Here is a 17,770-nt window from a genome sequence, read left to right on the forward strand (position 1 = left end):
TCACCGAAGTCGAGGTGAATAGTGATGGATATTTACCGAGTCGCTTCGACAAATGGTATGAAATTTTAAAATCTCTTCGTAAACAAGGGATTGTATTTTCATTTTTCGCCTTCGGAATATGAGGTTGAGAAGATTAAATAAGTTACTATTTAATGCCGTCAAACCAAACTTTGTTGATTTATGTATTTTTTTAACAGCCGCCTCGTTTATCTAAATAATTTCCTCTTAAGTGACCGTAGAGAAACGGGAAGCCATCTTGTTTCTTTTCGGCTGCTCGGAGGTGAATAGTACTTGGCTAATCACCTCCGAGCTAGCCAAACAGCGCACGCGAAAAGTACTATTCACTTGCCTGGTATATGACTATTGCGAGTACGGATGGTGTGGAGACGCCGTGTAGTATAAAAGAGTTCTGACTCCTTAAATTGACTTCTCACTCATTCTTGGGAGGTAGTAAGTTATACTTTGTGCGAGGGATTAGACAGAATATTATTGTTATAGCACGGCCGTCGACTGACATCAATCTTTAAGTTGCATATCAGTTTTTGTTAGCCTAATTTGTTTTGCTCAAAATGTAGTTTTGCAACCTTTTACTGGATACTGAAATTTAAACTTCGCTACCCTTAGGCATACTGTGAGGGTGAAAAAGGCATCAGCCATTCGGGAGGAGCTTCCTCGTAATAGCGTACAATATGGAGTACCCCATGGTACTAGATGGTAAGTTTTCCAGCCCTGGAAAGAGTCGAAGAAAGCGTTAAATTCATAGTTGAAACTACGGAGAAATCAAGAAAACGGAGAACTCATAGTTGAAACTACGGAGAAATCAAGAAAACGGTGAACTCATGTTTGAAACTACGGAGAGAAGTCAGGAAAATGGAGAACTCATGGTTGAAACTATACGAAGAGAAGTCACGGGAGAACGGTGAACTGTGGGTTGAAAGTACGGAGAGAAATCAAGAAAACTGAAACGGAGATTGAGTCAGTCAACAAGGGTATACTTTCCTGCTTCAGTGTCTGTAAAATGTTCTGAATATTTTTACTCATATCCAAATCATGTTCTTATAAAATTTAAAACAGATATTTACAGTAAATAGGTTTACGGGAACCACACGTGATCTAAGCACAAGAGCACATGTGTCTGCGTTACATGTAATAACTGTTACATAAAATTAATGCCAATGATTTTTGAATGAAAATTGCTCACTTAAGCTCCATTGTATGTCTATTTATGTCTTGTGTCGTTTTTGAGCCGATTCAAAGCGATTCCAATTAGTTTTATTTCCATTACAAGACAGTGACCCCCAACTAAACCTCCATGGGAAATTTTCAAATGTGCCCAACCTCGTACGACCCTGGGAACGAGTAATATTGTTATGCCCAGTCCTTTTCGTGTTCCCTTGGTAACATGGCGGACAAGTTCTCAGTGGACTGTCCATTTGCTCGTTGCATCTAAATTGCTTTTTCCAAGCTAAGCATCCAAGCAATGACATCAAAACAACACCTTTAGTAGCTCAACTCCAAGAAGCCGTTAAAGATGGCGATGGAAAGGCTTGCGGTAATCAAAGACACTCACAATAAACAGATAACAGCACTCTCCTACAACCCCATGAAACATGAGATTCTTGTGGGCTTTGAAGGTAAGAAACTGGAGCTATCGAGGCCTAAAAAGCTTCACTGCACATACATTTAAATTTAAAACTAGCTATGTTTTTTACAAGCATCGACTATCTGCGTTTGATTAGTACATGGACCAAATTAGGTGGAATAGTTAGCTTTTAACAAAGTATCCCCGTCTAATTTGGTCTACGTGTATACATGTAATCTAACAAGATATCGGACGGAGTGTGCGATCAGTTTTAATTTCTAGATTACAGACAAACCCTAAGCTTGGAGTACAATGTAAGATAAGATGCCATTTGGTCTAATTAGACCTAATTTGCCTAATTTAGGTTTAACTTGGGGCCTCCTTTAGCCTACATGTAGCTTGTCTGCAGTTTGCAAATGCCACATTATAAATTCAAAGTACGCAGAGATTGGCTGTAAATTGCATTGTGGATCTGATGAACAGTGTAGGGTTGCAGCAAGAATCTCGGAGAATACATGCATCTCTGATACTATAGCTTTATATACTATAAGGTGAAATTTATGTATGGTTCTGAATCTCAGCTGTTACTGACTATCAACCCTGACTCCCCCCCCCCCCTTTGGATTTTCCCTTTTTTCCCTTGACATTCTATTCTCCACCCCCAGGACTCTTGACATTGACTTAAAGCAGACTGCTTTTTTTAATTGAAAATTTATTTATTTCAGTCTGTATTTAAACCCAAATATTGATTTGCTGGCAAAATATGCAGACTTGTCCATGAGGTTAGAGGGCATTGTGTTAGTCTTTGCGCAAGTAACTATTTTGATTTGCCCCGCCCACTACCCCTGGAAGAAGACCACCTGGAGAAATTCCCCACCCCCAAGCCATACATTAGTATGTAGTTCCTGACAGAATAGTCAAATAGAAGAAAGATCCTCGCAGATAGTATGCAACTCAAGCAGTTGTAAAAAGAAAGCCTGAAAAAAATTCAGGCTTGTATGGGATTTGAACACATGACCTCTGCGATGGCAGTGCAGTTGGTAGAGCACTGCATGGGCATCGCAGAGGTCATGGGCTTGAATCCTGTTTAAGCCTGAATTTTTTTCAGGCTTTCTTTCTGCATCTGCTTAAGTTGCGTAGTAACTGCGAGGATCTTTCTCCTATTTGACTATTCTGTCATCTGCAGTTCAAAATATATGTTTCATATATTTACACTCATTTTCAGAATAGTGTGTGCTATTGCACTTTGTTTAATTGTTTAGACTGAGGTCATTGAATTCTGGTATATGTATGACATACATGACAGATCCTCGTCTTTTGCATTATAGAATAAATTATAGAAACTAAGTGTTTTTGTCCTATTAGTAGAGGTGCATGGAAAACAGTCAGTGATTTAAATAGTTTGCTTGGGTCCTGAAATTTGTTATGATTGTTAATTAAAGGGCAACTTTTGCATCGTGGGCATGCACAATGATTAATTTACTTTCAGGTTGATTGTTGGATTTGAATATGCTTCTAACAAGCAAGTTACTTATATGTCTTTTATCACATTTGAATTAACCAAAATGTTGTCGATGTTTATGACATGCAGATGGAGTTATTAAAGTGTGGGATTACTCAACTGGTGAGCCAGGAAAGTTGCTTCGCTCAGTTCGAGAGCATGATGGATGGGTTACCAGCTTCCTGTTTTGGTTAGTCAAACAGTCTTTTTACACATATGTATTACAACTGTCAAAATTCCTGTGTGCTGATTGGCTTGTAGCTTTTGTCTATAAGAGTACAGACAATAAAAATGGCATCAGATGTAAATGGGCACACTTTCTCAACGGAAATCTTTTCATTTTTTTGTAAAAACCAAATCAATTGCAATGGAAGTTTTTATGGTCTATACTCTCATGCAATGGTGTAGACCATAAAATGATGCCATAAAAATGTTCAAAACTTGGCAGTGAAACCACTCGCCACACTTAAGTTTTGAACATTATTTTTTATGACGTCATGTTATGGTATAGACCATACAAAACAGCTGGGAATTTCTTAATTTGAGGATAATTCCCAGAAAGTGAACTGTCGGCAAAGCCTGAATTCTGCTTGGATAGTCACTACCTCAAAATGCTATGCAAAATTTATTACTGACAATAAACATGTAGAAGTTGTCATCTCTTTGGATCTCATGCTGTGAGAACAGAGGATTTCAGTTTCCTTCATCTAACAAGGTACTCCGCCCATTCCAGATGCCAGAGAAGGGGTATGGCCTGTAAATTTTTGGGATGGTTGTGTGCCGAATGGACTCTGAAACCCCTTGAATCTATACTACATGTACTGTAGTTCATGTTCAGCCACATTCACCATAGGCTCCATTACCAGCCGCTGTTCGGGTAGCAGCAGAATTTGAGCCTACATTCACCAACTCCAGTATGAAAACAGATATTTTAGTGATATGATTGAGTCATTTTAGTTACATGTTTATGTACAATGCTGACAATGAAGGGGTCATAACGACAAAATATCCGTTTTGTGCACTCTGTTTCATTCATTCATTTGTTGCTCCTTCAAACATTATCGATTGTGATTTGGTTGTGAAATTACACTTTCTTATTACCAGGGGAGATGCAAAGCTTCTCTTTTCAGCAGCCAACGATGGTACCATCATTGCTTGGGGATCTGGTGGAGCAGTTCATGACAGAATTCCTGTGAGTTGACTATTCCGTGTGCTCCTTTGACAAAACTGACCAAAATGTACATTGAAATTTACCTTAATTTTAACTTAATATAGAGAAACGAAAATAATAGAGTTGCTAAACACTTGTACATTCATATTACTTCTCATTTTTTTATCCCTGATGCAATATAATGTTATTTAATGTGTTAGATTGGTTCTCCTGTGTATTGCATGGCTTGGAATGCAAGGAGAAATCAAATTGTTGCAGCCGTGGATTCTTCAGTGCAAGTGTTTAACATGAGAGATCCAGGTTAGAAACAGTAGTACTTAATACATGTGTATAAATTTATATGAAAATGTATGTGCACTGTGGATGAAAGATTATATCAGAAGGCGACAGTCTCACAGTTATCTACCCAGCCAGACAGTCTGTTAAACCCATTATCACCTTGTGATGCCGGTGCAGTTGTACTTAAATTATAATAATTACTTGTTAAACAGAATTCCATTTACATTCCTTTCAAGTGAAGATCCATGGCTTTATAGGTCCCATTTAATTCTCCAGAAAGTAATTGACTCATTGTACACTAAAGACTTATTGCAGAAGTTCCCTTATTTAGACCAAAGGGTTTTGACTTTTATAAGCAGAAATATTTTTCTTTTTGTACTTTCAGGCAGAGAAATTGGGCATGTTATTGACACAAAAGGTAGGCTACAATTAATGAAAGATAAGTACAATGTACACTCACTGTTATACAGATTATTAGTTCTGGCAACTTAACATCCAGAAGCATTGCAACTACACCGTAGTTGTCCATCATCTATCCCCATTGCAGAATAGGATTCCTGAACTGTGTATAATGTGACAAATAAAAATTGACAGTTCCATGGCCTGCAAATGTAATAGCTCTCCAATTATTGGGTTCTCGCACGAGTCATATATTTGGGGTGCAAGCAGTGAGAGGATTGGAGCAGGGGCTTAACTCCCGCTTCTGCCCCAATCTGCTCGTCACTGGCTTGCTTTGCCTGCTGCTCTTTCCTCACTTGAGATCCTAGATTGGAGAGCCTGCTTGCAGGCTAATGGTTCTATCACCTACTGATCACGGCAATTTTTTTTCAGCCTATGTTTGCAAGGAGCACACTGATATTGTGAAGTGTGTTGTTTGTCATGAGTCAAGAGTTTATAGTGGAGGGTAAGAAATTGAGCTCTTTAGATTCTAATAAATAAACATTTGATATTAAATTTCTTTTACTGATGTTTTTGTAAAAGTTGTTTTCAGTTTCAAGGAATGAAACACCTCAAAATTTCAGGGAAATATTAATCGAAAAATAGATAAATTTTATTTATTGAACAAAAATGCAATACTCTGGCAATTATTGTTATTTAGTATTTTAACCAGTTAATTTTGTATTGAAATGTGTATTATGATACGATATTTTTGTCTATGTTTCAGATATGATCAAAGGTTTATTGTATATGATTCAACATTTTCATACAAAGGAAACAAGAGCTTATCAGTTGTAACAAAGTAAGCTCACTTTTTATTGCCAAATTCATAAATAATGTCTAATATATAATTATTAATAGTTGTTATGATCTTTTAAGAAGTGACCTGTTGGGATGACCTGTTGGAAGGGATAACCATTTGTGTCCGTTTTGCCTTTCACAGTCACACTTGGTTTTGTTTGCTATTCCCAGAACTCTCAAAACTAGCAATTTTTAATTATCACCAGCAACTATCTTCTTCCAGTGTACATAACTGTCATGTATATATAGCTACATACAATTATTATAATACTTAACACCAGACTTTAATTTACTGGGACCCTTCCAGCGACTAAAAGGACTTGTTCCTTGTTGCCTTATCCTAATATTATTATGTTCTTGCTAACTTGAATATTATGGTAGTTGGTATTTGACATTAATCTTCAATCTGTTGTTAGGGTGAACAAAGCTCATGACGCTGGCATAATCTGCATGTATCTTGCTCGAGACTCGGATAACAATACATGGTTAGTGCTGGATAGATTGTGCACCTATCAGTGGAGCCCCTCTAGGAGGGGCCAGACATACTGTACTGTAGGTTGGGGATTTGACAGCAATTATCTGCTAGAAATAGGAACTCGTTAGCAAAATTTCAAAAAATAAAAAAACATTTAGAAACTCTATTGACCATCCACAAATGCTTTGCAGTAGGGCATTTGACCAAAAAACCTCATTCCCCTCAAATGCCCTTCTTTTTCTGCACACATCCAACCACCTGCAGCTTAACATTGATAGGTTCAAATTAGGGTCCTGATACTGTAATGAAATGCTTATTACATCATTGATGGGTACAAAATAAAATAAATTTCACTGAAGCTTCCAACCAGCCTGTGGCTCAACAGAAGTTAACCTTACATATCATATTAATTTGATTAACGCCCCTGGGCGCTTATTTTATTTTGGGCCCGTGAGGGTGGCTGCTTATTCCAGGTGGGCGCTTACTCAAGGGTGAGCGCCTATTATTTTCCCAACATTTTCAGCAAGCTAGGACATTTTTGGCCAGAGAATAACAAAACAAGGGATAACAAGTTTATTTTGCTTCAACAAGACAAAACAAAGTGCAAAATCTAACATAAACCATATGAAATTTACTTGACTACTGTATCTAAAACCAATTTTGGAACGCAACTGACGCTCCTCTTACTTGGGCTAGTACAGAAAATAATGCTTTTTGTTGGGGTGGGGGTGGGGAGGCCGCTTATGAACTCTTTGGGCTTTCAGGGTGGGCACTTATTCAAAGGTGGGCAGTTAATTGAATAAATAATACAGTATTTAATATTTTATGGAACGAAGAACCAACTTCAATCATACGTAATTTGTCTCTTTAGGGTGTTGTCTGGTGCATTTGACAAAGTTGTGAAGGTCTGGTCACAAGACGGACAAGTTATGCACAAGTTTGATGGATTTAGGTATCTTGATTTCATATACTTAGAAGTAAAATGTTGTTTCTATCAAAATATTCTCCCCTCTGAAATCTTTCCTTGTAAAGACTTAACAAAGTAATTTACAAAACACAGACAATGGACCATGTGTTTTGTGGGACATATTCCGCATATTCCAAAATCAGAATATCTCAATTGAAAATATTAAATATATTCTAACTTCTTCTAAAACAGTTGTTTTATTTTGGCCATTTGAATATTTTTTGTTACCCAACAACAGATAGAACTTAGATTTTTCAGTGTTTTCCTTTCCCAGAATACACAGAATGTGCCCCCCCCCCCCCCCACTACAACAAAAAACAAAACAAAAAGAAAAACAAAAAAGTAAAAAAATGATGCCCAAAATTTGTAGTTTTATGTCACTTGGAATTCTCTTCCAACACAATAATCACTTATTCATCTAGCTTTCCTATCTTCAAGAAACAAATGTACAAGTTTTTATTGACAGAATCCTGAATTGTCCATGCCGCATGTACGCAGCACTATTTTATGTTTATTGTGTTTTTGAAGTGACCTTTTTATATGAGCCCAATGGTTTCTTGAGGTCTCCTTGCCATATCTCTCTTGTTACTTTTGTCTTACATTAAATGTGTTTTATTGAAAATAAAATAAAGAAGACAATGTCACTGGTCTTGAAAATTGTCTTCTTTGTTAAAACAGTACTGCGGTGACTGGTGTGTGTTATGTAAGGCCCATCAGGACAATATGGGTCGCAGCTGGGACTGCAGAAGCCAACATGTACGATCCAAAATCTGGAGAAAATGTGAGTGTTTTGCCACTTGAAAAGCGTTTGCTTTTGCTTATTTATATCAAGTGTGTTGTACACATAATAACATTGCTGACGGAAATACATCTCAGGAAGTGCTGTCATTTTTCTATAGTGGTGATGTACATGTAGTAATTCACTACAACTGAGTCATTTTAAACTTTAATGGGAACACTGTAATTTTGTGGAAATCACAAAAGCAATTTCATGAGTTTGGTCTGTTTTCAGGTGACAGACTTTATAGGAACATTTCAGGATGAAGAGAGTAATGGGTGAGTAAACTAATACAACTTACAGTGATTGTCTTCAATTCTAAAGTGTTCTGTTCCTAATATTTAATTTTTGATTTGCAAAAAAAAATGTTATCAGTAATTATCAAATTTCTTTCAATGTGTCAATTTGAGCTTATTGATTTGATTTCTGTTTCACAGGTTTCCATTAGTTATGTTTCACTATATTTCTGACCTGGGACATGTGTTAGGTTTGTTATGTTATTATAAATTTTGATTGTACCTTGAATTAGGGAGTTTAAGAAACGAGGACGGCAACGGTAACGAGAACATCATTTAAAAATATAACTTCTCGTTTTTGTAACTCTTTCGCAATCATTTAAATTTGTTTAACTTGGAAAATGCTGGGGAACTCTCCAGGAACTAAATTAGTATGAACGACATCAAAGTAAGGAAAAATAAAGAAGAATTTGCGTCATACGCTCCCGTTCTCGAGAAAACCTAAAATTTGGTCATTTCGCGTTGTTGTTTTGCAGGGGAATTAAGGCAAAGAAATGTACCAAAATATAAAACGCACGTGCAGAGCGATTGTTTTTGCTCATTAAGCCCATTGTTTTGTGGCGTTCTTGTTACTGTTGCCGTGCTCGTTTCTTAAACTCCCTGTTATTTATATGTTCAAAGTGTTCGGTGCATAACCTGAACCTACAGCTGTATGGTGCATTTCAGATCAGTTTTTGTTGTTTTGGCAAAGATTCTTTGGACTTTTGCATGTGGCCTTGAATTCCTTCAGGAAATGTTTGCTCCATTTAATGTTGTGATGAGAGGAGTCTCAGTTGTCAGTCAAATTATTTGCATTTTCACATTTACAAAAATAAAAATGTAGTTTACCCTTTTTACACTTTTATGGTAATTAACAATGCCAACCACAGCTTTATGCAAAAATATAGCTTTACTGAAGATGTTTGATAGAATAAATCAATGAAAGTTTTCCTACCACCCCGACAAATGGGCATGGTGATTGTGCTACTCATCCATGCATGCTGTACAGTGTATGTATGCATCGAACAGTGTAAATACATGCTTTTTACAGTATTATTTTGGTTTTCGTGATATATCAGGTACCAACAGTAGACGGCATTTGATTTTTTGGAAATACAATTCATCTGGCTGCTTGACAACGTTAAAGAATAAATGTGCTATGGAGTCTCTAACTTACAGTAAGTAGTTTTAAACACTTCTTTAAAGATCAAAATGATTTATCCTTCAGTTTGCTTCTGATTATGATTTGCTTTATATAATATCACACAAGAAACATGGAGGAATTGGGCTAAATAGAGCAAAATACAGTTAACGTGTAAAAATTATGAGCTGTTGGTTTCTGCATCTTTATTTGTTAATTATTTTGACTGTTTTTGTAGCTCGGAAGGTTCCCTTGTTGATATTCAGTGGTGGAAGCAATGGCCACATTTCAAAGTGGGAAAGATTGCAATCAAACAACTTTATGTATAGGTAAATGAATCCTGGACTTGATCTAAAACTAACATTAACTCATACTTCAATTGCTATTTGTATGTCTAGCTACTGGACTTGTCAAGTCCTTCGTCCTTCCCCTCGAAGGTCATTGTGTTGTAATTGTGGAGGTGTATGGAAAAAGGCCCTAAGTGACTTTTGTTGTAAGGTTAAATTCTCCTTTCATTTCACAAGTAGTAAATACAAGGGAATTTGGAAGGAGAATCTGGCAATTTATCAGAAGTTGTGCTTTAAGTGTTTTTTTTTTCAGGCATTCATTGATTCAATTAAAATATGAGATGAGAGGGAAATTAGCTGCATTATTAAAATGCTGTGTCGACATGTTAGTTTTTAGGAGGTTGTTTCTTTGTGGATTAGTAATCAAGACATGCTCTTTGTTACTTACCTGCAGCAAAGAGTTGTTTTTGCAAAGTGAGGCCAAGTCACGACTGGCTGCTCAGATTGCCGCAAAGTATGATTGGCGCGGACCAAACAGGGGTCTTGTTGGTGAGAGCCGACCCAAGCCATCATTTCTTAATACTGTCAACCAGGTATAGTTCATAATTAAGTAATCCATATCAAACCTCAGGACTAGGAAACTTTCTGCTTGCAAACAGTGGCACAGGGATTAACTGTTCAATTCCTTTCATTTGAATGGTCACTCTTTAGGATTTAATCCACTGACTCAAAAGTTAGAACCACCATGTACAGAATAATAAACAACACCGCAGGAAAATACTGCTCAGTAGCTTTCATTTGAATGGTCACTCTTTAGGAATTCATCCACAGACTCAAAAGGTAGAACCACCTTGTACAGCATAGTAAACAGCACCACAGGAAAGTACTGCTCAGTAGCTTTCATTTGAATGGTCACACTTCACTTCAAGTTAATTGACAATGTGCATGCAGTCAACTAGCTTTGGAAGCCATGGGAGACTTTGGGTTTGTTTCAAGAAGTAATGTACTGTAACCTGAAGCTGCATTTTATATCGTTCTCATCGCAAGAAATCTAATTTTAACTAATCAGTGCTCAGAATGATGGCATGCAAGTGTGATGCAACTCATACAAATAATTTATAGGAAAATGCATGCAAACAAGATAATGATTAGCTTTGTTTTTGTATCACTACAATTTGATCACATTTCTCTCTCCTTTTCTTTGTCTTAAGCTGTCATCTGCTTCTGAGCACACTAGTAACCTTTCTTTGTTGAGATCCATCTTTGTGGAGAATCTTGATTTGCTGGTTGTAGCCTCAGAGGACAACAATATTTGTAAGTGAATTTACTTTTCATTTGTGACCTACAGTCAAGGACAAAGGGCTTGGGACAAATCTTACAAAGGACAGTGGAACGGTGCCTTATGACCACTGCTTAAATACTACCACCTTGTTGTTATGAACACTAATATTCTTGTGCACCAAATGAATTGAAAGTTCAGTCATTTCCTTACTGTCACAACCTTGTTAATCCGATCACCCCATTATTACAACACATTTTTCATGGCCTGAACTAGGTGGTCATATTAATGGGGTTTCACTGTGTGCAGTTTACTCCCCTGCACCTTAATCCCCAATGCAAAAACAATGTTGAAGTCCACTTGTAAGGTATTTTTCTGATACATCCTCAACATGTTTGGGGGAGGGGAATTAGGGAACAGAGATTTTACATATGCGTGTATTGTGTTTCTTTCACATGTGTAAAGGTGTGAATTTGTCCCAACCGTTTTGTCCTTGATTGTAGCTGCAGTACTCCACAATGCACTTATCAGTTTTCCACAGAAAATTTAACCTATTGCTGTAGAGTTGAAGGAAGATGGCTGTTAACCATTGGCTAATTTCTTAAAAAATTTTTAGATGTGTGGGGTTTTGACGAGGATGCTGTGAAAGTTCTGGAAAATATGAGGCCTGCTGACGAAAACCTGATATACAAGTATGCAATCCTGCTTGGAGAAAAGGCCTTTAAACCACTCAAGAAGGAATTTGAGGTACAGTACATGTATATATCATTATTGTAGTCTGAAATTTCGGATGCCTTTTTGCTCTAATGTACCTATCAAAGGCAAGAGAACCGACAGCAGTTATCTGCACATAATGGGGACTTTTGCCCGTTTAAGTAGATTTTCTGACAAATTTTCAAATACAATTTTAACTGACTCTTAAATTGACCATCCACAAATGCCCTGCAGAGGTCATTTGACCAAAGAAATCTAAGGGTGCGTTTTTTTGGGAGAATCCAAAAACGGATACTCCGATTTGTGATAGATCTCCTCTCGAATCCACTCTGGACAAGGATTCGTCGGTTCCAGTGAAGCACCATGATCTGAATGATCTGAGATCACAGATCCGTTTTTGGATTCTCCCCCCTCCCCCCCCCCCCAAACAAAACAAAACAAAAAAAAAACGTACCCTAAGATAGGTTCAAATGCCCTGCCTTTGTCTACCCCCACCCCACTCCCCTGTGACTGATAGGTGCCTAGCCTCCTGCAATATTCAAGGGGTCATCATCATCTTTATAAAGGGTGCATAGAGTGAATAGATAGCTGATATTTTGGACTGTTCAATGAACATATTGTAACTTCACCAACAATGTGCATTAATCTCAGGCCTGGGGATGATTATTTCAGTGGATTTTAAGTATTTCTTTGCATCTGTGAATCTGCAGGGGTCCAAAGAACACGATTCAGTCACCAATCGAGTGGCAGGATTTATATGTAAACACGTGTTCACAGAACACCGTAGCTGTGTCACAGGTCTGGCCGCGGTGGGAAGAGAGGCTGGCTATAATACCACTTACTTGGTGAGTTCATGGATTTAGCTGACCTTCGAGTGTTTCCAGTTTGTCAGTCACTAATAATCAAGTATTGTGTTGCAGCTTAGTGCCGGCTGGGACAGGAGAATATTTCTGTGGGATTTAGAGGCTGCTTGGTAAGAACCACATTATAAACAGCGCTACAGGAAAGTACTACTCAGTAGCTTTTATTTCAATGGTCACAATTTAGGATGTCATCCACAGACTCAAAAGTTTGAATCACCTTGTATAGCATAATAAACAGTACCACAGGAAAGTACTGCTCAGTAGCTTTCATTTGAATAGTCACACTTTAGGATTTCATTCACAGACTCAAAAGTTTGAATCACCTTGTACAGCATAATAAACAGAACTACAGGAAAGTACTGCTATACACTCTTCATTTCATATTTTATCCTCACATCAAGAGAAAAGTACATTGATGAACTCGACTAGGGTAACCATAAATCAAACGCACATTATAAGAAGAATTACCTCGTAGATTCAGTGGATAAGCACTGCATTCTCTTCTCCATATTTAATGTAGTTTCCACGACACATTCCGGAACAGTGATCCGAGCGGCTTGGAAAGCGATGAACTCGCCTCAGACGGAATAATCATGGACCTGACTTACAGCCCTGAAAGGTATGTCAGCTATTTACTATTGTTGAACTCGCTGACAAAAACTTCCATACAAAACATGTATCTGTTGATTGCTTCACAGAAATGAGTTCGCGTATGCCTCCTCTGACAAGCTGGTCTACATCAGGCAGTTTTCAGATCGAGGTGCAGAAATGACATTGTCGGCGGTGTTACAAGGACACGAGGCCGAGGTCACACAGGTGAGCAAAAATCCTGTGAGCAGTCCCTCTTTTCTGTGGACAAGAACAGAATGCGCGAGCAAGCGTGAGATTTGCCGTGTACACAGCGCGTTTCTGCGTGCCTCGCTACTTTCGCATGTTTTTCTTTCTCTCGACAATCTTTAACCCTTAAAGAAGAGAGGTACCGCTCGGAGTATGCAGCACAACTATACTAAATGCCTTTTTACTGGCTTTGTAATTGTCAAGAATTGTTCAGAGTCGCCAGGCTAATTTTTCATGATGTTCGATGACTGAGTAAAGTTCAAAGCTTCCGAGTTTAACACAGAATTGTGCAGTTTCAGTATAACCAAAAGTAGGATGGGGTACATTATCCGGCTCTCTTTTTTTGTGTCCTGGCAAGCAAGTATGTAACACCTATACGTGTACTTTCTATCTTTTAGCAATGCCTTTAAATAACGAGACTGAAAGACACTCTAACTGAGTTCTTCCAACCTACTCCCAGCTCCCAATAATGGCAGTTACAGACCAACCAAACTGACATATTTCCCTCTCCGATAACGGCTTCATGTGCGACAGCGTGTACCAAATTCTCTGTTTTGTGTGAGGACAAAATGTCATTGATTTGCCCTTATTGGCTGTTTTGTGTTTAAAGGTGCGATGGAATGCAGTACTGACCAAGTGGATTACGGGCTCAGAAGATGGAACTATTCGCATATGGGTATGGTGTGGCGCATGCGCGATATTGTTTACATGTAAAGCTTGTTATCAAGGCGCATGTCAAAGTTCAAGCTAAGCAAACATGTCAAAACTTCAGATCGGCTGAAACAAGTGCTGCGTTTGGTCGCGTTTGATGAAATAAAAATTGTGGGTAAAATCCTCGCAAAGTTTAAACTGTGCAAGGCCGTAAAAAAAAAAAAAAAAGATGAGCCTTGTTGTCCCGCAAAGCACTCACTTGTTCGGGGTTTCTTAGAGAAATTGGCGTTTGTGGGTTCTGTTAGTCCCCTTCGGAAATTTTAGAGGTTCTTTTTACTAAAGGGGACCAAAGATATTTCAACTTCTCATACATAACGTAAATTAGTGGTATTCCCCGCTCCAGCAAGTCTGTGAAAAGACTGGTACGAGCAAAGGATTGTGGGACAAATCACTTGGTAATAGGAACATAGTCTTCCTTGGTGAAATTGGCGCCAGGTTTGATGCACTTGTACAAATTTTTTTGGCACTATGTATTTATGCACTGTATAGAGTGTTTTCATTCACGTGACTACCGGCCATATTGGTTTACTGAAAGAAAAGAAAGTATTTGCATAAAAATAGAGTTCAATTCCCAGAGGTTTAGTTTGGGACACCAACATGGCCGCCATTCTTTGTTTTGGGACACCAACATGGCCGCCGTGACGTCATGTGAAAACACTCTATAGTGCTCTACCCACTGCCCAGTGAGTGAGTGAACAAACAGGTCCGCAGCGCGTGCACAGCACTACCCACATGTACGCAATGCGTACTTATTTTTATTGTTTGTATCCTGTTGTTATTGACGGAGTCTCTTTGTTTTCTGACACCAGAGAGCAGACGGGATGGCCTGTGACCTAGTTCTCAGTGCCCAAGGAGCAGTATCGGCTTTGTGTATTGATCAAGTGAATGGCTGCATTGTGGCTGGAGTACAGGAAATAATAAGGTGAGTAACGCAATGTCCCCTTTGAAGCCTTAATTTGTTTCGTCACGCAACTTTTCCCGCCAAAAAAAGGGAAGAAGCGTTGTGTGAAGTCGCGTGACAAGTGAGAGAAAAGGAAAGGGAAGTGGAAAATGGGATGGGCGTGAAACGCTATCGCTACATTCAATGTCGCTGAAGAATTGTCAAAATTACTTCTACGCGTATTGTAATATTATATAATGAAGTGAAAGAGAATTTTGGTTTTTATCACTGTTTTTTTTTTTTTTCCTCAGAGTTTATGATCCAGAGACACGCAAAATAGTTCAGAAGAATCTTGGGCATAGTGATTCAGTGCGCTGCATCATTCACATTCCTGAGAGGAGCCAGGTGTTGTACAAGACTGAATGTCCATTTTTGTTTTGCTCACTTGTATGCGGAAGAAGGTCTTAAATCCGTTAAACATGTAATCTGGCGCAATCTAGCATAGACTTGGTCTAAGCGGTTCGTTGTGATTCCCCCAGAAGAAGCGCAAGAATTTATAACTCCTGGTTATTCTATCCAACACACATATTCCCAAATTACGTGCACGTCCTACTTTCCTACTGCAGGCATCTCTTCTTAGAGCGTTAAAAGGTTCCCTATCTGATATCTACGGGGCCGTTTACAGGGGCGATTTTTGATACCATTTTATTGGCGTTTTTATTAAGCGAGACGTCAGATCGTCCGTGTTAACTGCCGGCGATTTTCTGGCGCTGGGATGTCACGTCGATTTCGTTGCGACTTTATATCGGTGAGCGCATGCGATGTTAGTATAAGCGCTATCATGAGGGAACCCCTTAGGAGAAATTTCAACTGTATGCTGTGAACATTGGTGTGTTTATGCTCACATCACATGCACTATGCGATCAGATCTCGCCTCAAAGTCGCTGCTAAAATCTCAGTTAAACTCGCTTGTATAAACAGTCCTTAATGTAATTGTTTTACACTCCACTGGTAATGACTATCAAAACGAGACCAATAAATCTGCGCCTCGTTTTTATGATGCTTACTTTAGTGTTAAATGTGTTTGTGTACTTTCCCCGAGCGCTAATTTGCTCTGTTTGTTTTCGTAGTATGTTTCTGCATCATGGGACAAAACGGTGCGAATATGGAACGCATACAAGAAAAGTAAGTTCCCGCTAGTATTTTACCATTTTAAGTCATCGACAGACAAAATTGCATTCGCAAAATGTTTTAGTGAATACAATTTGGTATGTCTGAACGCCATATCAACAGTTAGTAAACTTGTTGGCGAAGTCGCATGTGATGTGCGAACCAGTTAATCCTTGTCTCATTATCAACATGCTTATTCTCCAGGCCCCAGTTGTTCAAAGAGCGGATAATTTTATCCACTGGATAGGTCGGTATTCCACAGATGAAATGTGTGCAAGATTTTCCAGATAGCCCTATAATTTGTGAGTAGAATAGAAGCGTATGACAAATTTAAGTGTGGGATTGTGTAGAAAACTTGCCAAAAGCGTTAGTTGGAGCGCATTTGCTACTCTGGATAGTGACTTATCCAGTGGATAAAGTTATCTGCTCTTTGAACAACTGGGGCCTGGTTATCCTTTACCTATTTCTTCTGGTTCTAGTTGGGACAATTTTTTCACACATCAAAACTTCTGATCTTGTGGTGATCATTTTTACTGATGTTTTATTGAAATAATAAGTACATAGATGAGAATAGTGCAAAACAATCCTGGCTTTTTAATTTTACTGGGAAACTGAAAACAGCGACCGGCAAATGAAGGCTAGACATGGTCACGTGGTCATTTCTGCCTTTCTGCCTTATATTCGGCAGTCTTAAGCTTTTATTCAAAATTTGATGTTATTCCTGATCTTGTTTTTGTTTTTCATTATTTTTAGCTCGCAAGAAACCTGTTAAGGAAACGACAGATTTTGCCGACTCGAGTAGTGGAAGTAATTAGAACAACGAGTTCCTACTATTACGACAGCTCTACACTTATGAAAGGTTAAAGTCGACTAGTGTTATCAAATTATTATTAACTTGTATACGAATATTTTTGTACACGAAACTGTTAATATGTATAGTCAATTATTTTTCATATTTATTTTTTACGGCAATTTGTGTAAACATTAAGGAAGTCAAAATAGAGTCCTCTCAAAAAGTGATATCTGTTTCATTTGATTGAGCTGTCTGTCAGGGTTGCCATGGTAACGGAAAAGTCTCCGAATTTTGTATCAAGTCAAATTCTAAATTCTACCTCAAGGTCAGTGAAAAGTGAGCGAATATTATTTGTGGCTAACTATAAAGGCCCGACGTATCTGGGTCGATTCTGGTGTGCGTGGAGTCTTTCAACGACTGCAGCAAAAATAGGGACATAGTCATAACTAGTCTCCCTCGCAGCCGTTCTGTGTCGGAGGAGCGTTGCGGGGACGAGACACAGAATGGCTGCGAGGGAGACTAAGTCATAACAAGCTTACTCCTTGAGGACTCACTTTGTACAGAGGTGGTGGTGGGCAGAGGGGGGATTGGGTGTAATTTATCATATGCTATTATGGTATCTAATTGCGACTGTTTTAAATTGTTACGTCTTTTGCCATCGAAATATTGGAAAAATATATTACCCTGACCGTGAAATCAGCCTTGCTCTCTTTTGCATTATTTGTTCCACAATTTGTTGCTGATTAGACCCTTTGCTACCAGGGTCCGGTACTTTTATGTTGTCATGGTGATCCTTCCGTGATGTCCTGTTCTTCTCGTCCTTCCAAA

At 38.4% G+C, this 17,770-nt stretch overlaps 1 protein-coding gene across 2 annotated transcripts; it reads left to right on the forward strand.

The window, feature by feature from the left end:
• The first annotated feature begins 1,396 nt into the window (after positions 1-1,396).
• On the forward strand, positions 1,397-17,169 carry LOC146452088 (uncharacterized). 2 transcript variants are annotated; one of them, XM_085098359.1, is made up of 26 exons: positions 1,397-1,634; positions 3,174-3,273; positions 4,188-4,275; positions 4,455-4,554; positions 4,919-4,951; positions 5,365-5,437; positions 5,699-5,773; positions 6,189-6,257; positions 7,119-7,199; positions 7,893-7,995; positions 8,227-8,270; positions 8,430-8,479; positions 9,347-9,445; positions 9,647-9,737; positions 10,150-10,288; positions 10,907-11,009; positions 11,591-11,721; positions 12,399-12,533; positions 12,609-12,661; positions 13,072-13,170; positions 13,250-13,367; positions 13,999-14,064; positions 14,909-15,021; positions 15,291-15,384; positions 16,110-16,164; positions 16,903-17,169. In XM_085098359.1, the coding sequence occupies exons 1-26, from the start codon at positions 1,532-1,534 to the stop codon at positions 16,962-16,964; spliced, it is 2,277 nt and encodes a 758-aa protein (XP_084954485.1). In that variant the 5' UTR covers positions 1,397-1,531; the 3' UTR covers positions 16,965-17,169. The 2 variants fall into 2 exon arrangements, with proteins under 2 accessions (XP_084954485.1, XP_084954486.1); XM_085098360.1 differs by lacking the exon at positions 15,291-15,384 and having other exon boundaries at positions 1,404-1,634.
• Positions 17,170-17,770: the final 601 nt, after the last annotated feature.

The sequence above is a fragment of the Pavona decussata genome, unplaced genomic scaffold, assembly GCF_977016875.1.
Source record: "Pavona decussata unplaced genomic scaffold, jaPavDecu1.1 SCAFFOLD_381, whole genome shotgun sequence".
Taxonomy (NCBI): domain Eukaryota; kingdom Metazoa; phylum Cnidaria; class Anthozoa; order Scleractinia; family Agariciidae; genus Pavona; species Pavona decussata.